The 25,624-nt window shown below is 41.9% G+C and overlaps 1 protein-coding gene across 2 annotated transcripts; it reads left to right on the top strand.

The window, feature by feature from the left end:
* Positions 1-801: 801 nt before the first annotated feature.
* Positions 802-25,585, top strand: LOC129095287 (inactive rhomboid protein 2-like). 2 transcript variants are annotated; one of them, XM_054603672.1, is made up of 19 exons: positions 802-918; positions 1,356-1,451; positions 10,641-10,790; positions 12,744-12,907; positions 13,272-13,455; positions 14,154-14,375; positions 14,580-14,708; positions 15,174-15,283; positions 15,584-15,802; positions 15,916-16,027; positions 16,393-16,467; positions 17,003-17,164; positions 17,691-17,776; positions 17,929-17,992; positions 18,418-18,512; positions 18,648-18,723; positions 18,823-18,923; positions 19,523-19,676; positions 23,339-25,585. In XM_054603672.1, the coding sequence occupies exons 3-19, from the start codon at positions 10,653-10,655 to the stop codon at positions 23,768-23,770; spliced, it is 2,523 nt and encodes an 840-aa protein (XP_054459647.1). In that variant the 5' UTR covers positions 802-918; positions 1,356-1,451; positions 10,641-10,652; the 3' UTR covers positions 23,771-25,585. The 2 variants fall into 2 exon arrangements, with proteins under 2 accessions (XP_054459647.1, XP_054459648.1); XM_054603673.1 differs by lacking the exon at positions 1,356-1,451.
* The last annotated feature ends 39 nt before the right edge of the window (positions 25,586-25,624 follow it).

The raw sequence follows: 25,624 nt of genomic DNA, 5'->3' as shown, positions 1-25,624 counted from the left end.
TTCTTTATTTTTATTTGTTTCTACATTGTAGATTAATATTGAAGACATCCAAACTATGAAGGAACACATATGGAATTATGTGGTAAACAACCAAATGCTCAACAAACCAGAATATGTTTTATATTTTACATTCTTCAGAGTAGTTGAATGAGAAGGTGTGTCCAAACTTTTGACTGGTACTGTATAAATATATATATATATATATATATATATATATATATATATATATATATATATATATATATATATATATATATATACATACAAAAAAAAATATGCAGGTTCCTCCTCTTTTTTCACTCTAAGAAGTCAAATTAGGTCAGAACAAAAAGCTCAAAATGGATTGGTAAAATTTTTTTTTTTTTTAAATACTAATTAATTGAACATTCTTCAACATGGTAGGTCTCTTCAAAGCCTTATAAGATTTAAATTATGAAGGCCCTTCACAGCTTCCATACATTTTGAGACCACTTACTGAGTAACAAGGACGTTTCCTTCTAGATAATCACTTTTACTTTGCCCAGAAATACAATAACAAAGTGGTCATTAGCTGTGAACCTTTTAAGATGCAAACCACCATTATATCTCACTGAACAGGAGCGTGCAGCGCAGTACTCTGTGTGTGTGTGTGTGTGTGTGTGTGTGTGTGTGTGTGTGTGTGTGGGGAGTGGGAGTCGACTCTCCACACTGTAGGAGGGTTGGACCCGGCCCAGCGCGTCTACTCCGCGGATCCGGTAAGTCGTAACTCCGCCCCCCCCCCTGCTCCTCCGTGGAGCTTGCTCTCAAGGATGTTGGGAGAGAGAGAGAGAGAGAGAGAGAGAGACACAGGGAAGTGGTACACAGTAGCGTACAGTATCGCTGTACTTCGGACGTATGCGCTCTGCCAATGAATAACGACACACTTGTTTCTTCCTGGAGGTGAGTGGAAAACACTATTTGCACCTTTTTTTAAAAAAATTATTTTGAATGGTTAAAAGTCAAACTTAAAAGTATTTGAGTGAACGACCATTATAGAAGTTTTTAAAAAAAATAAAAACATATTAAATGAAGTGTCAGTATTTTAGTGTGAACTCGAGCTTTGTTTGGAGGAAGAAACGCGCATTTGGTGACAGCGCGCACGGCGGGCGCGTTCTCGTCCGACAGAGAGCGTGCCTCGACAAGCCCTTTGTTGCGCTGCCCGCCGGGACAAATATACACGAATACCAAGATCCATCTCAAGTTTCACCTCTTGTTATCCCTGCGAAGTTTAATTATAGTCCCCATGTGCATACGAATTCATTTGTTGTGTGTGTGTGTGTGTGTGTGTGTGTGTGTGTGTGTTCCCCCCCCTCTACCCTCCCATTTGTTTTCCAAAGAATGTAGGAGGGTGCGTTCACGCACACGAGGAACTACCCGAACCGAAACCGACGTCTACGTCTGGAACGGGAACAGGTCACCCAATTAGAAAGAAGGTACATGTTATTCAAATTCTGGTGCAGGTATGCTTATCTTTATGACAGTTGTATCTTTTTTTTTTTTTTTTAATATAGTGGAGAGACTATATAAGTCAGTCATTAAAAATGCTGCTTTATAAAAAGTTAGTGCAGGTAGAAAATGTATAACTGAGTGTTGCATCTCTTCCTGCAGAGAGTAGAGATACGTCAGTCATCATTGTCTTTCAGCAGATCTTCACAAACCTCATCAGATGTTTTGATCTGACTCAGGAATATGTGTTGGATAAAACCTTTTTTTTTTTTTTTTTTTTTTAAATAAACAATCTCATTAGATTATTGGAATTGTCTGTTCATTTCCTAACAGAGTACATTGGGTGTCAAATGTAGGTCAGTGTAGCTCAGTGTGTGGGTTTGTCAGTTTACCTCTCTTGTAGTTACATGTGATTGCGGAAGTGTTGGATAATGTCTTGTAGTTAAACTCAGTAGTGCACATCAGTTTAGGTGCCAATGCTGAGAACTGGCAGTTTTCAACCACCACTGATGTATAGATAGTTGCTTTTATGAGCATGTGGTTATTACCAAAAACCATGCGGTACTGCAGGCCCTCAGAGAAGTGGATGACGTAGACACATTCTTTATTTATTGCAATAACTATCGCAGCGTTTCTCCAGTGTTTGTCCTTTTATTCCAGTTACTCTCGGGAAACACAAATGGAGAGGCAGACTGAAGGTGCCACTCATACGTTGCCAGTGAATAGAGCCATGTCTTGTTATATAACTGCATCATGGGAAACATAGAGTGTGTACAAAGGCAGTATTGTGTATACAGATCAGTTAATACACTACATTACATTTTGGGGGGGGAAAAAAACTGCTTTTAAGAGAACATTAACATTTATGTATTTAGTAACACTTTTTATACTTCTTTTTACATTTATTAAGCTGTTGTTTTGTTTACAAGGTGATCATTTTATACTTTATATTAAAAAGTACTTCAGAAGCCCTGTCTGCACACTCGGTTTTGCTGTTATAATTGCACTATGCTGTAGTATTCATGAGGATTGCAGTGCAGAAAAAATGTAAATATATATCGTCTGAGCATAGAAGGCATGCTGTTTGCTGTACAGCAAGCAGCTAAGCAACAGCTGCATCTGCATGGTTGAGCTGGAACGGCGGTCACACCACCTGCGCACCTGTCAGTTACTGAGTAAACGAAAACTGTGACCTAGTGCGAATAAGAAAGTTTACACTTCGAGGAAACATGAGTTCAGGTCACACACGTCGTTAGAATCAGCACCCAAGCTCTGTCTTTTATTTTAAACAAGCCATGTGACATAGATATATTTGGGCAGCCTGTTTGTTGATCTTCTGGAAATTGGATGTGGTTTGTTGTTGAAGCTTGTTTTAAACAGATGTAGTAGATTTCTCCAGTGGTTTAGAAATGGGGCATCTTCAGGGTTCTTGAGTGAAGTGGTTAACATTCACAAGCAGTAACGGAGAACGCATCTGCTCATAGGTTTCCATTGCTTCATTGTAACTTCCTCATCCACACTGCACCACTGTCCATTTTAAACTAACAAGAATGTTATTCATGAAGAATGTCTTATGCCCCATGCTCTAATAATTTGGAGTTTGGAAAAAAAAACTTGGCTTTTCCACTTGCGTTCAGGGTCTTCACAGTCTATCACAGTGCCACAACCAAATCCTGTCATCGCTTCCCTCTAGGGGCTTTCATTCCATGATCTTATCTGTTTTTAGCAGCTGGGCCTTAACACAGCAAGTAAACAGTGTGCCTTTTCCCCCTCTTTTTTTATAATAACAACCCACTAAAATAACAGGAGTGTTGAGCTGCTGGATAGGCTGTTGGAATTCTTTCCCGCACTCCCGTGCCAACATTATCTCAAAATATGAGGACACTCCGTAAATGCTGTGAAACCCTAAGACTCATAACCTTTAAAAGGATTATTTGGATACTCTGGCTTTGCTATAAAGCTCTCAGCCGTGCAGATAGGCTAAATCAACCATTTGCACAGGAACTGCTCATTTCCCTCTGTTTCTCGTGAGATCCACAAGCAGGCTAAATGTCTTCGCTCACATTCTTTCTGGCACCCCAGCTTTGTGACAGCGAGTGAGAGTACACTACTTTGTCCTTCTCAGTTTTCACAGCCATGCTTTCTCTGACAAAACCCTCAGAAGTTAGCTGTTTTTGGGTGACTCATTGCAACATACACAAGTTTGAACACACTGGGTGCAGCGATGACAGAGAGAAAAACACGACAGGGTAGCAATACCTTGTTTTTATGTGTACACCCGCTGTTTGAACACTAGTCCAGTTATGTCGGTTACATCTTAAGGGTTGTGAGGAGCTCTTTCACTGGCAACCAGGCTGAGGCATTGCATAGCATGCAGGTTTGAACATGCAGACTCTTGTAAAATGGTGCAATGTTTTAAACTGTCTCTGGAACGGCTAAGGTGAAGCCGAGGTCCTTTTCCAAACTGAACGCCTCGATGGTGAACTTCTAATAGCTTTTGAAATGGAACTATTGATTTGCGTGAGGCACTAAAGTGTTCTTGTTATCAGCCAAAGATGAGTGTAATTTGATACGTAAACCAAGGTGTTGTATACAAAGGCATCATCATGAGATATTGTGGTTGGAAGTGAAGAATGAGTGGGCAGTTTCGATTGTTGCTGTGTTTGGCAGCACACGCACACACACACACACACACACACACACACACACACACACACACACAGACGCCACTGAAACTCACACACTCTCCTACGCCTTGAGTAGCGTTCAACTAATTGGTGTTTGCTCAGAAATGATGAGAACTTCACACACATAGCAACGGGGCAGGCAGACCAAACCAAGCAGGTTGTATGTATGAAGTTAAATCAGTATGACGTCATTCCATTGCTGCCTGCCATCTTAAAAAGGTCTTGTTAGAGTCGAGCACTCCTCTTCTTTTCCGTGGCATTGTGCCAGCTGGCTGCTGGCCAATGTTCACTTTAGGCACCTTTACACTCGGTCCTTTCTGGTCATCCATTTACAGCATGGGACTTGTCCAAAAGGTCAGTTTGTTAAGATGGATAGGCTACATTAGGAAAAAATTGGTTTGTTGAACATGGAAACGGGAGAGAACGTTTGTTGCTGTTTGCGTGGATTCATATTTGAAAATTCAGAGAACCTCATAGCCACTATGGCTGATTGTTTTTTTTACAGTAACGCACTGTTCACATAAACAGATGCAGTTTTACATACATTGCTGGTCAAAATAGATTGACCACTTTAGGTTGTAGCTTTGTGACAGATGAGAAAGAAATGACTGTTGGTAATGTTATGAATTTAATCGACAATGAATGCTATCTTATCTCAGGTTTGGCGCCTTCCGCAGACAACCCACACAGTTCTCCCTCTAACTCTTCCTGTTTCACCATCAATCTGAGGTGGCATTCAAAAAAGAGGAATAATTGGGGTAATGCAAAAATAACTACAGCATGATTTGTACGCCTCAAGACAAAGCGGACGTTAGAATGGAGACCAGAACTTGAAAATGAAAATTGAGAACTTACAATGTTGAACTGGTGATGGCAAGATAAGGGTCAGTGAATCAACAAGATATTATAATTCATCGTTTTGTATAGAACATTTTGACCTGACAGTGGTCTTACTCTTGAATCATCCTCTGGAGATGATGAATATCTATACCTAATTTAATGGCAGCCTGGCCAGTGTTTGTTCCAGAGAAGATGTCTCTAGATATGTCAATAGATATCTAGATATGGGTAAAAAATTCTCATTGTACAATATCTTGGCACTAGATAAGTGTTAGATCGGGCATATACACCAAGGCCATTGTTCACCAACATTTCTAGATGACCTTTAAAAAGTTCCTTTTTTATATTCCTTTTCTTTCTTTTTTTCTTTAATTTGCAACTGTTTGATATTGGTTCACTTTTGGGAAATTGACCGGCAGTGTAAATACACAATATCTCCTCATGCTACTATTCTAGCTCACACTGTTAGTGTAGTGAAGTCCCACACACAAATTAGCACTTGACGCAGTTGTCCACACACTTACTGACTGTGTCAGACGTGGAATCTGTGGGAAGATGTGAACGTTGTCTGAACATCATCACTCGTACTCCATGCTGTCCTCAGTCTTAATAATGAAATAATTACAAATCCCACAAATATTCGTCCCCCAGTCCTCGTTCATTTTAATCACACTTGTTCTATATACGCCTCTGAGTAATTACATGTGTGAAGTTATCTTTAATGGTTTTCTGGATTTAAAAATGTGCTTTTTTGGTGTTTTGAGCACTTGCAGCATTTAAAAAGCTTTACAGGACTTAATGCAGCTTAAAGTTTATGGCGGAATATGAAATTAACACTTCCGATAAAGAAACTGTTCAGGAACTAAAATGAAAACTTGGTTGGTTTTAACAAGATAAAGTGAAAAGGCAGTTTTCTGAAGATCAGTTCCTCATTTAGGCCCCAAAGAGTTTCATAATCATTCCAATAACAGCACCGGCCACAGCAGCTATTTCTGCGCTGTCCATGTATACTGTAGTTTGAGAATGTGTAAATATGCAAAGCCTCAAGTTTCTGCCACAAAAGGAAGGATGTAGTTATGCAACGTTGTCTGGAGTCCAGATCTCCGTTATCACACATTTACACCTGTGTCGGAAAAGGGCCACCAAAGGATCACTGCCTGACTCGACGTTATTATTGCTTTTATTACCTCTGACGACGATAGATCGTTCTGCTAATGCTAACACTTGTTAATATCGTCTTCTTTCACCCCGTGAAATAGATCCAAAGTTTTCTGGACTACTACAAGTTGCTCTGGCGAGTCATCTGAATGCTTAAAATGGAAAAGTAGAAAAAAAACACAAGCCTTTAGTTCAGTGAGACTCTCTTTTCCCCACACAGTGAGCAGCATCAACAAGATTTATTTTTTCTGCGGAGGCACATGGTGTATTTTCTCAACAATTCCCCTTGGCTCAGATGTCAGAAGAATGCCAAAAATATACAGCGAGTGAAAGAGTTTGGTTGCTTTCTAAGTAGGCATCATGTTTTCATGTGATGAACTGAAATGAATGAGGTTGTAGCTCAACCTGCAGCTTCTATGATATTAATAGTTTCAAACCCCGGAAGAAATATCTGATCATGGTGTTTTAAAGTCAGCACATGTTTCTACACTATATACTACATAACTTTGTAAATTGTTAGACAATACAACTGCATTTTAAGCTCATTTTAATAAGCTTATGAATCGTGTATACCCTCGTCAAGGGCTGCCTATACTTCACATAAGTCATCATATATGCGTTTTGACAAGTGGAGTAGTTCAGCTGCTGCGTGTAGTGAGTCCGGCAGAGAATGAAACATGATATCGTTCCTACACCCCTGCGTGCGGGTCGACTCATGTGAGCGGTTTATAAGATATGTGACTGTTTGTCCCGACATGTGACACGTGCATCCAGAACTACAGCGCTCTGAGCCCGTCTCCATGTTTCACGGGGATAACACCGCCTCGAGCATCAGTCAAACGGGAATACTATCAAACAAAGAAACACTGATACACACAGGGGGAAGGGACTGAACCATGGTGACACACACTCAAGGGGAACACGTGGTTTCACCGCACACACACACTGACGGTACAGTCTGACTAATTAATAACGGCCACGTCATGCACCGCTGAGATGAACCAGCGAATTGTTAGACGCACAGACAACAAGGATGTGGTACTTTCCCTGTCATGTGATGACATTAGCAATAGTCCATGTCATCATGGACATTCTCCTTGCTCTTGGGATCTGAGACAGCAGTGCTGACAGGTTCATCCGGCATATCTGAGGATTGGGGATCTCTCATTGAATTGTTTTTCCTAAACCTTTAAATACTTTATTGAAACTTTTCCTTGTCTTCTTCTCAGCAAGCCTGAACTTGACTTTGGTGTTCATCTTTCATTTTTTGTCATACCATCCATGGTTGTAGAAACACAGGTGGAGCGTTACATACTGTATGTAACTTGCCCTAAAATCACATTGGTTCATTTTTGAAAATGAAACCTCACACGAGCAAGGGGGTGGAGAGTACGTGAAAGAGTGTGCACTAATGGTTAATGTTTAGAGAAACCATCCATGTTTATTTAGCAAACATGCCCTTATGGTGCCACTGTCTGCTGACGTTCCACCATTCCCAGACTCGGCTGGGGGGAAAATGATGGTTATGGATTCAGTAAAAATAAACAAATTCTTAAGATATTTTTTTCTTTCTGGCGTTATCAAGAATCTGTCAGAACAGGTTTTCTGCTTTATTTTTATTGATTTATTTATTCTGCCTGTGTTGTGAAGCCTTTTAATAATTGTTGTCTCATTTGTCAACACCTCCGTGTTCATTGAGCAAATCAGAATATAAAAGTAGCTCAACGAGAACTAGTCCTCAGTGAAATTAACTTAGAGTGGTGCCATATACCAGTAGATTCTATTTATACACACTCATAATGGAGATTCATGCTGTTTATTGAATTCACCTCCATGCTCTGTATCAGCAGTCTCAAACTCAATTTGCTGGAGGCCACATCATTCTCTCCTTGGGGGACCGCTTGAACACTCTGAGAAAATCAAACCTCGTTGTTTTTGTTTGTGCCTTTCAACAATTAATTTTAACGTTTGAAACGCAGCAGGAAGAGCTACTCATGGTTCCCTCTCTCCTCCCTCTTACCTAGCTCTGTATGTTTGGTAGAGCAAAGCCACTTGAGATTGTATTCCTACAGAACGGCAGCTTTCTGCTTGCAGATAAGACCGGATGCAGGCTGTTTAAACTTGCTGAAAAATAAACAATTGTCCAGCTAATTTTATGCTAAATGTCAAATAAAAGAAGAAGAGTATAATGCCATCTAAGCATGGTTGGATGTTATAAGATGGTGTTTCAGGGATCTGGGCCCTGGGTCTGGTAGTTTGAGACCCATAATTCATACCATGCCTCTTGTTATTGTAATTTTCTTAGAAAAAAAAAAATAACTCTTAGGTTGCCCTGATATTGTATCAAAATGTATAACTTCTAAATGGCTAAGTATTAATATATTTACATCTGTTGTTAAAATCTTGTCAAACAATATCATGAAAATATCCCCTGTCCCAGGTTGCCTCATATCCTGTAGGTTTCTATCTCTGTTATCTTTCCTCTAGAGATAAAAGTTGTTGTCCATTGACTGTCTACATTCATAGCCTTTGGTCAGCAGCAGTCTCTCCGCCACTGCGGCACTCTGTCCATTAGTGTAATTCTTAGCTATTTCATTATCTAAGTGGGTGGGTTTCATCCCGATGCCCGCCACTCCATGAAACCACAGGCTTGATGGTCTGCAGCCTCCTCTCAGTCTCAAGAGGACTGAATTAGGCTTTCTGCCCGAGCTTGAAATATTCATCACACATAATTGAAGAATTGAAATATATACACCCCTATTACATTAAAGGCATTATAGAAAATGTGTTTTTTCTTTGGGGGGGGGGGTGGTGGCAGAGTAAGTGACATGAACAATATGTAAAGCCCTGTCTAACTGTGTCCTGGCTCTGTAGTGGAAACTAAGCTATTGACTGAGCTGGTGTCAGATTTCCCTGCTGCTGCCATTCCTGCCGCAGACACCGAGGGTCTCGCATTGATTTTTTTTTATAAACCAGGGTTCCAGGACAACTTCAAGGCTTTCAGGACCATAATGACATAATGGATGTGTTGGCCAAGGCTTGTAACAACACAAGCAATGGGTTTATGTCTGGAATGCCTTTGCTTTCTCTGTAAATATCCAGTGTAATGCTTCGAGACATTCTGAGCGCCAGGAATAGACTGGCTGCCTGTTTCGCTGTTGGCTGTGATTGGTAAAGACTGGAAGACAGAGATAAGTAAGTTTAAGGTTGTTATTTAGTTTAGTTTAGTTTAGTTTACTATTAATTATCAGAAAGAGAGACTGGTTATGAATCTTATTACATCAACTCAAGTGACAAGTCTGCAGATGTGATTCATGTGTCATTTTTGTAGTTGAAGTGTGCAGCATTTGCACACATGCGATGTAGTTTATATGTTTTGTTTGTACACACTGACTGAAAGACGGTGATCTTGATGTGCGAGACAACAACTGATGATCTCATTCAGAGCAACTCATAATGATTATTGAAGTAGAAGAAGCTCCAACGACTACGTCACCATTATTTCATGCAATCAATGAATAGGATTTTTAAGGCGGTTTTCGGTTCAAGCCTACAGAAGGATCTGTATTACCAAGCACCTGGAGGATGCACGAGGATTTGAGAGCACTATTGATCGCTGTCATCTGATGTCATCGGGTTTAGCTCCCAACAGCTCAACAGCTGGTGTATCAGTTGCTTTTTCATTAGTGGTCCGAGTACGTCGATAGGTGCTGCAGAATTGATTTCTGATTTATTTAGTTGGCGGACAATGTCCCTTGAATTCATTTTGAATTTGAAATTGTGAAGTGAGTGAAACATCTCTTTTCCTTTCCTCCCGCCTCTTCCTTTATATTTACTTAAATCAATTAAACTAAGCGCTGTGTAGCAAGACACGCTCGCTATCCTTCATGTTACACCATTTCTCATATGCTGGAAGTGATTGCGGAGCTTTTTAAGGATCACTTAAGAAATTGCCTGTGAAGGTAATCACACAGCAAGGGAAGTTGTCAATAATCTTTAGAGCATATTGAACTGGAGGGGAGCCAGCTGCAGCTAAGTAGACTGTTTGAATAGACTGTGGGTGAATTATTGTTGGCCTATAAGTACAGCTGTAATGCACACATTCGCCACAAGAAAGACTTGATGCACACATATTAAATTATCCAAAGCTGAACATTTTGTGCTTTCTTTTTTGGCTCTTATTTCTTGAGTTTGTTTAAAAATGTCCACCCTGCCCCAGAGATGCAGTTCACATAGCATAGGTTATACCATATCATCATGCAATCACTATTAGAGATAGGCTGCATTTAAGCAATGGTTTCTGAGGTCATATTTATTTGTAGAATATTTAATGCCATCCGCTATCATAATAGATTATAGTCACAGCTTTTGTCTCATCTTCCAAAAGGTTGTGTATGGATATGCTGTATTTTGTCTTATAATTGACATATTGGTTATGTGTGTTTCAATTATGTTTTTAAATGACATCCATTATGATTTTCTCATCTCCAGCACTCTGACAGGATGGAACCACAGGAGGGGGAGGAGTCTCCTCTAAACGGAGGTCAGTCAGATAGCCGTCTAAAGAGCAAGAAGCCGCCCAGCCTTGTCATAGCCATCCCTCCACCTGAGGAGATGATGGCCCACAATCCTGCAAAACAGGTAGGCTGACCTCTTGGGGAAGATTGTCACTTAGAAGATGTGTTATCCCAAAGACTGACCACTTCCTCTAGTAGCCTGTGTGTTGAATTCATAAAATAGTTTCCATAAGTAACCCAAGGCTGCAATCTCTATTAGACAAGGTACTATTTGCTGTCAAATATTGTGAATTAACAAGAAGAATAGTGTTTTATTTACATTGATTTCCCCAAAGAGCTGCACCCTTTTCTTTTTTCTTTCACCTCTGCAAGACAGTTTAGAAGGCATTGCTTTGGTGTACAGTGTAGTGCTTTTTTGTTGTTATTCAAAACCAAAAAGGTTGAAATCCATTGGGGTCCTAATAAGCTGGAGAAAGTCTCAGTATGTTGATTTAGGGGACAATCAGAAGGTTGAATTTGGATTAAAACATGCTTAGTCAGCAGTGATTGCGGGAACTTCAGTTCTGTTTTATTGGAGACTACCGTAATCTCCACAAGGCTTTTGATATTCCCCTACATCCTTACCGCAGTAATTGCCAGTCATTAAGGTCACTCAGGTTGACTGACTCTTTTGAGGGAGATGCCATGCCCAATTATTTGACTCAGACTTTTTATATATAAATGGAAAGGACAAAAAAGACTTGTGTACTTTATTTTTAAAAGTTCAAAGGGATTAAACAACCCTAATGACGGTAGAATGCTCTCCCTCTTTTCAAATTCAGAGGAACAGAGGAACAGCTGTCTTGTAAATTCTAGGCACAAAGCCATACATTTCCCCCTGTGGACCCCATGCCTGGAATACAAACGATGGCATTGCAGCTACACAGAGTAGTAGGCAGTTAGAGTTTAATTGTGCATGCTACCGTTAAACTGTTCCCAAAATGTGTAATATACATGCAAATAAAGTGTGAAACTCGTTCACCATTAAATAGAACTTTGTTTTTGCAAGACAAAAAAGAAGAAGTAGAAAGAGGCCACTTGCTCTAAATGCGGATATTTCCATTACTAAGACACATTTGAGCAATAGCTCATTAGAAATGCTTTGACATTTGAAAACCTGGGTCATGAGGTCATTACACATTACATTTAGATTCATTATCTGTTCAACCTTAGACATAAAACCTTGTTCTATGTCTACTGTTATTGTCAGTTGTTGACAACAAGTCAGTCTACCGCACCAAATACTCATAATTAACTGATAATAATATATATTGTTAATCCTGGCTCTTTTCTGCCAGACCTGTAGAGAGATTTAGATGCACAATTCCTGCATAAAGTGTCCGAGAATCGTAGCAACTCTTGTTTTCTCTGATAGTGGCTCTACAGGCCATAAAACCGTGTATCCCCCTATCTCACCAAGCTGAGCCTCAACCCAAACACACTGCCCGCTTACAGCTTGCCCCGAGCCCCATTAACTCTCAGAATGACAACACCATTAGCCTCAGAGTCGCTGCTGGTTAAGATAATGGACTCTGACTGCACCCAACATGGTTGAAGAACACTATAAACAGCATACGCAAGTAGGCGTTCAAGAAAGCAGGGCCCTTTTAGCAATACCCGACCGTACAAAATATTGACTGTGTCCACAGTAAATGTGCACTTAATCCAAATGTGTCATTACTGGGATCTAGTCATTACAGGGTCCACTGACCTGATTATTGTAGTCGTTACAATAAGACCTTATTACTTTCTTAACAAACTTATGATTTAAAAATGATTCCATATGAGGGGTTCCCTGCAGTCTTGCGATAATTAATTGTGTTTTTATTCTGTTTATTGGCCACTAAAGCACTGTTGTCTTTCATGGTTATTCCCGCTGCTGCTTTATTAAGGTTATTGTGATGATACAACTGTAATTGTAACACTAATTATTTTTCTCAATTTTCCACTGTATGTAGGCATTATTTATACGTTTTGTAGCATAACAACATTACTGTATTACTGTACTGTAACCGCGTTTCTCATTTCCTCTGGTCAGCCACTGCGGTCGTCCCTGAAAAAAAGCGTCAGCGGTCAAGCACCCGTTTCTGTGTCCGAGAGCATCGGTGGAGCCAGAGATGGAGCAGGAGATGGAGGCTTCTCATTCAGAGACAGGAGGGCAAAGTTTGGAAGACAAGCGTCGCTCTCGCAAAGCATCCGCAGGCAAGATAAAGAGTTTGTGGTTTGGGTCATGTGGATGCGTTAACAGTCAGCCAGGTCATGAGCCCAAGAGCTCTTCCCCAAAGTGTGTTATATAAGAAATGCAAGCGCTGTTCCCTTACAGGTCATTCACCCTGAAGAGTCACAACGTGCATGTTCTGGTCCCCAATGCTCATTCAGCAAAAAAAACAATCCTCTTCAGGATTCCTCTAATTATTAAATAACAGACAATCATTTTTTTTTTAGCATTCATCAGCAACATATCCCAAAAGTCCCCGTGGTGGAGTGAACCACGAACAGATGAACGGATGCTATTCAATTGTACTCTGTGATACTAAAGCCGACCCTCTTCTTTCTGCACCCGTAGGAACACAGCGCAGTGGTTCGGGGTGGGGGAGGACTGTGAGACCAAGCAGCAGGTATGGCACAGGAAGAGCCTGCGCCACTGCAGCCAGCGCTACGGCAAGCTGAAGGCCCAGTACAGAGAGCCAGACACGGCCACCAGCATGGACCAGGGCCTGGACTCACCAGCAGCACACAGGATGCCCAAGGTATTCTACCAGCATAAAGACATGTGATCACTGAGGGCCTTCACACGCTAAGCCAGACGGTAATTCACATCCTGATAAAGGTTTAGTTCTAATTCATTTGTTTAGAAACATATGAATATCCTGACTCTATTACGTGAATAAACCAATGTATCCTACCATGGAAGTAAGTTACAAAGACAGCAAAAAGAAACAGAAAGAGACACACCATACTCTGAGTCATGTGGTCTTTTTTTAATCTCCACTGAATTTCACAAGAAGCAAACGAGTAATCATTTATAGTAATCATTTTCCAACCTGTATGATGACACTGAGAGGCTTCTCCGGAAGGACAGGAGATGGTGAGGGAAAGGGATTGTGAGGAGAGAGGGAAAAATGTGTCTGACTTTGATAAAGCAGAGTGCTGCGCAGTGACAGACGTGGACCATCTGTGCCCCAGATGACTCGTGTGACTCCCTTCAGTCCGTGTTAGACAGCTCTACTCCTCTACCCGCCATCCAGTATTTTGTTCATCTTCTTTTGCTATCTAATCTGGAGGACAAGTCATTCAAACGTCCATCTAGCAGCAATGTTTTTTTTAATTTACACACAGAAAACTCAAAGTGTCAAACGCAGATATTAAGAAAGTTATTTTGCCACGTTTGTTTTAATGCCATGGTAAAAATATTTGTCTGGTTGACCGTAATCTCTGTTTCTGCTAGATTGTGGATCCCCTGGCCCGGGGGCGAGCCTTCCGTTGCCCAGATGAGGTGGACATGCGCTCCCCCAGGACGCCACACACCACTGACGGGGGGCCCGTCACCCCGGGCGTCACCTCGCTCAGCTCCTTCACCAGCCAACGCTCCGGGTACAGCCGCTTCCCCCGGCGCAAGAGGGAGTCTGTCGCCCGCATGAGCATCCGAGCGGCATCCAACCTGCTGAAGGTGGGTCTGGTACCAGAACACCTCTGTGTGTGTCAGGATGTATTCTAGAAAGGGAGGGGACAGTTGTTTTACTTATTCTGAAGCCACAACTTTACCTTTTTAATGCTTTAAAAATGGTATCTTATTTCTTAGTAGAGCAGAACTGATCTTAGAAACATTTTGAATGTGTAAAATAACCTATCGTGTTCTACTTTTGTTGTTCAGGGTCGCAGCGGCTTGGCAGGGTCCCAGACAGGTCGCAGTTTCCCCAAGAGGAGCTTTGCCAGGCCCAGCTGGATGGACGAGGACACCGTGGACTCAGCGGACACGTCCAAGTCGCTCTTCTTCAGCAAGGTCAGCTGTCACTCCCTCTACCTCCCTGTCAGTTCTTTGGCAGCAACTTCAACTCTTTGCTGCAACTTTCTTTTTTTTTTGTTTGTTACATTTCTAAATCTTACTTCCTTTCCTTCCCTGCGTGTGTCAGCAGTCACACTTCCACGTTCACTGCTAATCTCTCATCAGGCTCCTTTCTTCAGCAACCACTAGCTTCTTCATTAAACATCCTTTCCTTCCTTCCACACACCCATATCTAATACGCATGTATTTGTCAAGCTTTCTATAACCTTCTACATGTAAAACTTACTTAATGTGGTTTGATGTTTGGCAGATTTATCTATATCCATCATACATCATCTCAGCTGTATCTGTACATCAGGATCCTATTGTCTAAACACATATGAGGCCTGGCAGTTAATAATGACCTTCCTCCATTTTCCCTCCATTTCCTCCTCTGTGACCTCTACTACCTCTTCTGTGTAGGTTGATGCCCATGATGAGATGTACTCTATGGCTGATGACGTTTTTGAATCGCCTCCCATGTCTGCAGCTTTCGCTCCCTGCGAGCAGCCGGACCAGAAGTTCCCAAGCCTGTGAGTAAATACGCAACCAAAAGCATTTAAAACACTTTTAGAAAGTCACTGAACTGGTGCCACTGATGTTCCTGTAGTCCTGAGAGGAAGAACATTCAATAATCCTTATTTTTTTCTCCACAGAATCCATCATTAAATAGGCTTTCTTAATTTCCTTTTATATTAATCGTCTCATTTTTATACACCTTCATTGTTCTTTATCTGTCCTAACTCGCACCTTTCTGCTTCCTCCACCACTCTTGCCTCTCCTGCCCTCTCACCCTTTCTCCATTTCTTTCATGCCTTTCACCCGAACCCCAGTAAGGACGTATCTCGAACGCCACGGACACCAACAGTGGGCCCTGAAAAGAGCAATCCTCGTCGGGGTGGTCGCATCGCCTCCCAAGTCAAGCACTTTGCATTCGACAAACGCAAGCGCCAGTACGGCATGGGCGTTGTGGGGAAGTGGCTGAACCGGCACTACAGACGCAGCCTCAGCAGCAACATCCAGAAGAAGCTGGACAACTTCCACAGCCACAGGTCAGGAATGAGTAGATGCTTCTGTGTACGGACTTGACCCCAGGACTGACTGTATTTGTTGGCTGGTCATGATTTTCATCTGATTTACAGTGGTTCTCTGCTGTGTATTTTAGGCCCTACTTTGCCTACTGGATCACGTTTGTTCATGTCGTAATCACTCTGCTGGCCTGTTGCACGTACGGTTTTGCCCCCGTGGGGTTCGCACAACATTCTATGTCTGAACTGGTGAGTGAAGCCCAAAACTTACTGACTGAATTAGATATTTTTTTTTACAGGATTGGTTGCACTTATTGTAAGTCGCTTTGGATAAAAGCGTCTGCCAAATGACTGTAATGTAATTTTACTACCAAGAGGACATAAACATCTATCTGCTCTATGTAGTTTATTGTTTTTTGTGTAGGAATCTATGCTTTCGGGATGCACTTACATAATCAGCTCAATCAATACATGGCCGAAAGCATGAGAAGTTGAAAGCGACATTTATTTATCCAAGCAAAGAATTTTTAAATGACCCCTCACTCAGAAATCTTTGGCATATTTTACACTCAGCAGATCATTTCCAAACTGTGTCCCTCTGTCTCCCTCTGTAGGTGCTGAAGAACAAAGGTATTTATGAGAGTGTCAAGTTCATCCAACAGGAGAACTTCTGGATTGGTCCTAGCTCGGTGAGTCACTTGCTGTGTTTCACCACTCTATGTTTTGCACTTTCAACGGTGATGGAAACTCGCAACAGATGTTTGTCTTGGTTTATAAAACGTAGGTGAACTGTTCCCTAACATGAAGTACACAGATCCTAAAATGAACGGAGCTGGATTGTGAATGTTAATACAGGATATTCACCTTTCTCTACTATCTCACAGCCTGACATATCATTGGGTGTCACCAGACACTTTTTGCCTCGGCCTCGGCCTCGTTTGTGACTTTAACACTTACTGCATTTCCTGTGAACTACTGGTGCTCTCATCAAGCTCTATATAGCAAGTTCCTTCCATAAAAATGTGAGATAGATTCACACTTGTCAAAGTGTCAGTATTTTGAACACACATGTACAACTTGTTGAAAGACAAGGAAACACAATCTACATCCAGAAATAAGGCATGTGAGGTATAGATTTTGAGTTTTTCTTCTCCGTAGACCACTTCACTATGTGTGGGTAGCCAGGTTTCTTGTATCTTAACAATTATTTCCTCCACTTTTCAGGATGACTTAATCCATCTGGGGGCCAAGTTCTCACCGTGCATCCGTAAGGACACACAGATAGTCAGTCTGATCCAGAGGGCCAAAGACCTGGAGAGAGGGTCCGGCTGCTGCGTTCAGAATGACAACTCCGGATGTGTGCAGACCCACAGCTCCGACTGCTCCGTAAGCCATTTATCCTGCACCTTCATGCTTAGTTTATTATCTTATCATCATAAGAAACCGTGCTTAAATTTGAGAAAGAAGTCAAGCAAAGACACTTCGATAAATATGCACCAGAAATTGCAACTGAAAACCTCATATGGCGATTCAATCTGCTTAAGTTACAAACACCTATAGCCACAAACTAGAAACAGCACACACGCCTACACAAATACTCCCATGTGAGATTATAATCTGTAAACATATAATCACCGTTTTTACGCATACTTGCACATTCTTGCGAATACTTTCGCATAGTTGTTGCCATTACAATTACATTTGTCAAGGAAGAGTAAATTCAACAAGATTAAAATGTAAGAAATGCAAAGATATGTTTTGGATTAACATTCTTAAAATCATTTGACTGAATTTTCTATATTTTTTGTGTGTTCAAGATGCACACTTTGTACTAATTTGTTTATTTTTCAATTGCCTTGTTATTCTAAGAAACAAATACTAAAATTGAATGCAAAAATAACTGTAAATGCAGGAGACGCTGGCCACCTTTATTAAATGGAAGAATGAGTCCGTGGACATCATCAGGTCCTCTGGTTCTGTCTGTCACCAGGATCCCCGGTGAGAATGTGCATGTGATCATTGTGCCACATGACATGTAGAACACCAAGAAGTATCAAGTTGTCATTATGGATTTGTAAGTGAATTAAGTGCCCAAATTTGCTTTGTCATTTCAAATCTTCTTTTCTCCGTGTGTTGCATGTTTTGACCAGAGTGTGTGAAGAGCCTGCCTCTGCAGAGCCTCATATATGGAATGATGACATCACCCAGTGGCCGGTAAGGGTTTTTCATTAAATGTTACCACGAGGAACTTTTAACTGGTTATGAAACAGTATCAATGTATTATGGATGTCTCTATATGACCTCCTGGCAGCCAACAGGGACGCCACGCTGGAGGGAAGGGAGGCACGGGAGAACCAGAACCAGGACTGAGTGGGTTAAACTGTCAGACCATGCTTTTAAAGCTAGTCTGCCACCTACAGATCTTTAATACACGGGCTCACATAAACACTACCACTTTTGTCCACGGGGGGGGGGAGGCGCCAAAATCATAACAACAAGAAAGTTCCTCGTAGTAACTAAACAAAGTATTTTTCTCTGTGCTACTCTCTGTGTCTAAGATCGACAACAGGAAATAAAGTTAAGGCAAAGATTATTGTACAGAGTGTCTGTGTAACGGCTCATTGCTTGTCCTTCCCCAGGTGTGTACCTTTCCCAAGAAGTGGAACCACACAGGCTACAGACACATGGACTGTAACATCAAGGGACGACCTTGCTGCATAGGAACTAAGGGCAGGTGAGACATGTGTGCTGTCTTCTGACTTCTAGACATGCCAATATCAACTTGATCTACGCTTCCACTTCTTAAGCAGCTACATTGTCAGGTCATCTGCAGAAGATTTGATTTGGGTTTTGCTTGTCCCTCCTGTAGATGTGAGATCACGACCAGAGAGTACTGCTCTTTCATGCATGGTTACTTCCACGAGGAGGCCACACTCTGCTCACAGGTATTGTGTGTGTGTGTGTGTGTGCGCAAAACTTGTGTGTGTGTGTATTTCTGTCATTGTGTGAGTACATTTCTGAAACCATGCACTGCTCTTACACAGATCCACTGTCTGGATGATGTGTGCGGCTTGCTGCCCTTCCTCAACCCCGATGTTCCTGATCAGTTCTACCGTCTCTGGCTCTCTCTCTTCCTCCATGCTGGGTAAGCAATCACAAACCTCCTACGAAAACGATTTAGTTCTTCCTAAAGTAAACATTTAAAAATATATACTTCATTTAATATATCTTAATTTTCACATTTTTCTTCCTTCTTCTTTTGCTTGTTTTCTGGGTTCCAGCTGAGTCAGCTATCCAAGAACAGATGTAGCTACTGCAAAAGTAACACTTCATATCTGCTAAATAGCATTGAGAGAGTGTTTAATGTGCTTTAGTAAAGTGTTAAGCCTATTACGCTGAGTCAATCAGCCGTTCCAGTCGTTTGCTATGAATGATGACTGAGCGTGGTTTCATTGTCAGCATCCTTATGGGATTGAATCTTAATGACATATTTCCAAATGAGGCCCCAGTGCTCGTGAGCTGCTCACTCACATGAATACTGATACTTAGTGCTAATACTAGGCACATGGGAAATCTCTTGGGTCTGCTTTTTGACACAAACAAGCCAACGAGGCTAAATGGAAAAAGTGCAGATGTTTGCAGATGTTTGCATTTATGATACAATGCACTGGTTGAAATACCAGAAGACTGCACATATGCATCATTCTCTGACTGGTGTGTGTGTGCGTGTGTGTGTTGGTGTAGGTTGTTGCACTGCTTGGTGTCGGTGGTGTTCCAGATGACCATACTGAGAGACCTGGAGAAGCTGGCTGGTTGGGTCCGCATCTCCATCATCTATGTCCTCAGTGGTATCACTGGAAACCTGGCGTCCGCCCTGTTCCTGCCCTACAGAGCTGAGGTGAGTTCTTCACATAAACACAGGCATGAAGAGACATAAAATGCACATAGAGTGAACTCGTATACAACAGACTCGGTGGGACTACTTTTTTCTGAGAGATTTCCAAGGGAAGCTGATTTATTTCTTGTACTTAGGCACTCACACGTGCCATGCACAGACACACTCACGTATTCACTCAGTCAAATACACACATGTCATGTTGTTCTCTGAGGTGGAGAGTGTGTGACAGATGTGAGATATGGACCTATGGTCTTTATCTCCAAAATCATTTAACATTCCCTGAATGAATTAAAGACCCAGAGCTGCTGCCCTCAGCAATTTGTCACACTGTTGTACTTGATGCATTGTTCTCTGCCTCCTCCTTTGGGCCACCTCTATATTTAGACCTAATAGCTGCTAAATATGGTCTGAATGTGAACTAAGAAAGCTTTTACTGTTCATGTAGCAGCAGTTTTTGATGCTATTGTAAAATATTTATCGGAAGGTCAAAACCCCCATTGTAACCATAGTTTGTTTGTCTGATATTACCACTCACTGGCTTACCTCAGCTCACCCTCGCTCACTTACTGGAGGGGGGTTTCTCATACTGGGGATTATCAGAGCAGACCGGACTGCCCCCATCTAGAGAGGTCTGCAGGTGGGGGGGGGGGGGGCACAGGAAACACTTCATGGTGTTAACTGTGCAAGTGCCTGGAGAAACTGAGTTTAGTGTAAGTGGATAACACCATATGAGACTGCTGTACTGTGGCTGAGTCATTCCTATGAAGAGATCAGTGCCATCCAACCAAGTGTCAGAGTACTGCTCATCATGTGTTGTTGGATTTAGGCTTCAGCAAGTCTCTAATCATCTCTTAAAAAATAAAACATGTGTTTCAGAAATATGTGGATCATCTAAAGAAAAACCTGTACTGACATTTACAAAGACAGACCAAAGCTTTGAAGTTGAGCGTGTTGAGAAGGGTTAATCAAAAATACAAATAGATATTTTAACCCTAATTTTGGGGCAACAGGTGAAAGTTGCATATTGTTAATTGGATACACCTGTCCCCAGTAAAAAGACAATTCCTAAAGAGACAAAGATAACGTGCTCAATATACATCGAAAAGGTAAAAACATGAAAAGTGGTGACTTTGTGAAGTTCAAGTGTTGACTTTTTAATGTTGGAGGCGTCACACACATGATGATTATCGCTGGCACACACCTGCAGGATGAGGCTTCATCTGTTGTTACTGTACTTAATCCACACCATAGTGTCCTGTCCGATGTGCTGATGGAAGGTTGAAGCAATCCTCTTGGCACACGAGTTAAAGTTGGTGTGTCTCTGAGAGAGAGAGAGAGAGAGAGAGAAAGAGAGGTTGCTGAGTCAACGTCCACTAATTAGGTGATGTGTGCAAACACTTTTTATGCCACACACAGGGAGAAATATGAGCATGAACCAGGATATCTGATATTTAAAACACACACATATTTATTTGCAGTCATTTCCAAAAGCACAGCAAGAAACTGCAACAATGCCTCCCTCTCTCTTTTTTTTGGAGTAGTTCTACTCTTATAGAAGTTGGTAAATCTTTGCAAAAACAAAGTGCTGATCCGTGCAAATCACTCTGTGTGTGTGAAAAGAACACAGTCCGGATGACCTACATTTTACTGGCACGTCTGTTCTCTTCGGTGTGTCTGTAAAGCCCACTTTCCCCTTTAACAGATTAGTCTAATGCCATTGTGTGGGTGCTGCAGTACTTAGTGAATGGGATCACATTTTTGTCTTTCAAACCAAAACAATTGTTGCAAAAGGCTTGACTTGTCTGGTGACGATTCACAAAAGCTTCCTCCTGGCTTGCTCCTTGTCCTTTGTAATTATAAAGTCTGTTATCGTCTTCATAAGCCGACTCCAGTTGCTCTCACCTGATATTTGCGTGGCTCGACATGAGGTGACTCTCGGTATGACGTAGCGTGACGTGAGAGACAAAAATCCCACCGTCCAGCTCACAGGTCTTCACACACCAGGAATAACCAGAGGAAGCACATGCAAGGCACAACTCAGGACGGCCAAGACGCTTAAGGAGGCAGTTTAAGTGGATTATCCCTTAACTGTTGAGTTCAGGAGACCCTGTGGCAGCTGTGACTGGAATAATGAGAATTCTCACAAGCTCAGCTGATCTAAAGAATTGGGAAAGTTCAACAACTTTAGCTGCTACTCCTTAAACTCTGCAGAGAGATGAGAAAAAGACAACATCAGTTTCCTCTTATCAGATAGCTTTACTGCCTCACTATATGGAAAGTTATAATTTGCAGCTTTAACCTATGAAAAAAATGGTATTTTTTTTTATCTGCCTTTAATTAGATAAGGTGTTACACTTGACATTGTGATGGCTGAATGCATTAAGTCCAGACATGATCAGCTTTAAAAGGTTTGAAAGGATCCAACTGACAAACAATGCACATATTACAATATACACACATAGTGTTGTAGTTGACTTTTTGCTGATCAGATCTGTAATCCTGTACCTTCACCTGGAAGTGTAGATGGAGATTATACATGTGTCACTTGCCAGGAAGAATTAGGATGATGAGGACAGTCAGTCTGGTTTTAGTGTTGTGAGCTGATCCTGGGGCCTGAACCACGAAACAAGTTCAACATACCCAGGGTGTCTGTTGGTTATCTGTCTTAACTAACCCTAACAACAGTGATCCCGCTAAGCGCTCCCACAAAGCTGGTTATGAACTAGTTAAATCAACCCAGGGTTTCTCAATCTGGCTGTGAAGGCATTCACAGAAAGAGGCGGTGCTTACGACCAATCGCAACTATGGATTAACTGATTTATAATATCACTGCTTCATATAGGGCACGATAGATCCGACTATAATTACATGTGTGTATTCTACTATGTGAATGTGATACCTAGATGTGTTCTTATGGGCGGCGCCATGCTCCTTTTCCTGTTAGTGGAAGTTTAACGTCTTCACAGATTAGCCATCTGCCTGTGACCGGGCCAAGCCTTCAGACTCTGCTCTGACGTCACTCTAATCTGCTCACCTTTACTGCCTGACCCGGGGCTCGAACTGCTGCTCTACCACAGAACTAGACCTAAAACTAAGAGAGAGCTTGACCCTCCTAGAGATGGTCACAGTGAGTCTGCAGCAGTGTGCAAACAACATAAGCACACATCAAAGTTATATCGTCTTCTGCTGACGGGAAACTAGTATATAACATCACAAACATGATCTGTTGTACATTATTGATAACTCGAGGAACAAAATCCTGTGTAACACATTTTAGCTTCAATCTATGCAACCCACTTGTATGACGCTCTGTTACCAAATAGTAGTTCAGTACTCACTGTTTAAAAGACAAATTGCTGTTATTTGAATCAAATCTAAATGCTGTAAACTAACGTCCACGTCATTTAAAATCCCGGCGCCACCAGTGAGCAAGATGTAAGCGTTTCATCTCGGTACACATCAGAGATGATGCTAGTAGATGATGCTAGTATCCAGTGCTCAGTCATACAAGCATACGAAGTGCTGTTTTTTTCCTATGTGAGTAGGAGTATAGAGGACCTCTTTCCTCTTTGTGTCGGAACTAAACCTTCCTTTGTTTGGTTTTAACTGAATTGTGGGATAGTTTTTTTTACTTGTCCTCCTCTCTTGTCCTCTCCCTCCAGGTGGGTCCAGCAGGGTCTCAGTTCGGACTCCTCGCCTGCCTGTTTGTCGAGCTGTTTCAAGGTTGGCAGATACTGGAGAAGCCGTGGAAGGCCTTCCTCAAGCTGGTGTGCATCGTCCTCTTCCTCTTCCTGTGCGGCCTCCTGCCGTGGATCGACAACATCGCCCACATCTTCGGCTTCCTCAGCGGCTTGCTGCTCTCCTTCGCCTTCCTGCCCTACATCACCTTCGGGACCTTCGACAAGTACCGCAAGCGCATCCTCATCGCCGTCTCCATGGTGACCTACATCGGGCTGTTCTCCTCGCTCATCGTTTGGTTCTACATTTACCCGATTAACTGGCACTGGCTGGAGCATCTCACCTGCCTGCCCTTCACAAACAAGTTCTGTGAGCGGTACGACATAGACCATGACATTAACGATGTGGTGCACTGATCTCTGGGCTACTGATGATGTAACTCTGAAACTGATCCACTATCTTCTGGCCAATGGCCGGGTCAGCTGTTTCCAGGTCAACTTCAGCGGCCTTTTAAGAACGAGTCAAACATGTTTTTTTATTATTCGCTCATCAAAGGAACTGATCAAAGTCCATGTGAAGGGAATTGAATAACTCTCTATTTGTCAGCTTTCACCTCCCTGTACTTTTTAGTCCTCAGTCAAGTCTGGCGCTAGCTAGCATGTTATTGTGCTAATGGGCTAGTAATCGGAGGACACAGAAAGATACTCAGGACATCAAAACTCCTGGGAGCTGGGTTGGACATAAAGAAAAAGATCTACAGAGCGAGAGACTGTCTGAGTCCTTCAGCTCAGAGTCAGATGAATCTAAAGAAGCCAAATGAATCACCTCGGGCTTACAGTGACGTTTCCCTTTATCCCTACGGACGACAAGCAGCTGAGATGAAGAGGAGGCCTGATGTGATGGTGGGTCATCAGGTCTCTTGTGGCCCAGTGAACTGAGACACATCAGATGCCGCCTGCCGTTTAATTCATAATGCCAGTCACACTGGGTTTAACACTACAAACGCTGCCATTCTGTCCGGCTCCTTCTTTATGTTTTAACAGTCGTGGGTGTCGAGGCATGTCGATATTGTTTGGAGCAGTGAAATGTTGTGCTAAAGGTGTTCCAAGTATTAACTGTGCAGCTGGAAGAGTTCACGTGAAATGTCAGTGGTCAGCTAAGGTAAGATTTCTATCTGAAAACCACTTGTTGCCTTAAACAGACTATGCCATTTTTTTCAAAGATGCCTCATTTTGCTTTTGCATACCACTCGTGATCACCTCGCAGAATGCTGATGAACACATCACGAAAGCAACTACGTGTGCTGCATATATATGCATGTTGTTCACCCCAACCACCCTGTTTTTTTATGCACGTCACTGCTACGAACTCAAAGTCCTCAGTCAAGCTTAAATTATGAAGTCTCATATTTGGTCATATTTGTCCGCTACCACAGTGGTGCCTAAACCGTTTTTTGTAGATTTACTCAGAAAACAATCTTGACAAAATGATTTTTTTTCCAAGAGCGATAATCTAAACCGGCATTTTTGTTATATCAAAGTATGTTTTGTACTGTATTTGTTTGTCTCTGTGAACCAAACAGTCATAGAATCACAAGATGTCATTTACGTTCCACCGGAGCCTTAATGTGTTTGTGAAATATACCGGAAGAGGCGTTCTGTTTACCATTCACCGTTGACAAAAACAATGGAGGAACGTCCCCTAGGTATTCACTGTGTGTCACACATTTCTGTTTGTCTTGACATTAGCAGCTGAGTGACCCACAAGTCATTGCACCTGAGGTGAAAGATATCTCCAGTCTTTTGTCTCTGATCTAGTTTGTTGTTGTCTGTGATTGTGGCATGTCTTGACCCCAGCTGATAGGAAAGCCACCGTGAAGCCTGTTGTGTGGAGGATTATGCGAGTTACTAAGTGAGTTAGGAGATTACGTCAGGTTGTCAGTGGGGCTGACTCACTGATAATCTGCTGTTGTTGAGAAAATGAGCTGTCACACGCAATCTGTTTTTCAAACATACTGTAACGTCAGTGTGAGCTCTTTTTAGGAAACCTCTTCACTGTGCCTTCTGACATGTGAGTGTTTTGATCTGAACCCACAACAACCCACGTCTTCAGTCAGGACCGTATGCTGCAGATTCACTGCTGTGTGTTTGCTTTGGGACCAAATACTTTCACTTTTTTTCTATTTATTGGAATAAAAAGGGAATGTTTCAAATAAATTTCAGGTCGAGGTATTGTTCTGTTTTGCGTCAATTTTACATGTGAAAATCTAC

Source organism: Anoplopoma fimbria, chromosome 9, assembly GCF_027596085.1.
Source record: "Anoplopoma fimbria isolate UVic2021 breed Golden Eagle Sablefish chromosome 9, Afim_UVic_2022, whole genome shotgun sequence".
Taxonomy (NCBI): domain Eukaryota; kingdom Metazoa; phylum Chordata; class Actinopteri; order Perciformes; family Anoplopomatidae; genus Anoplopoma; species Anoplopoma fimbria.
Note: the sequence above shows the minus strand (reverse complement) of the source record. Positions and strands in the feature narration are given on the sequence as shown.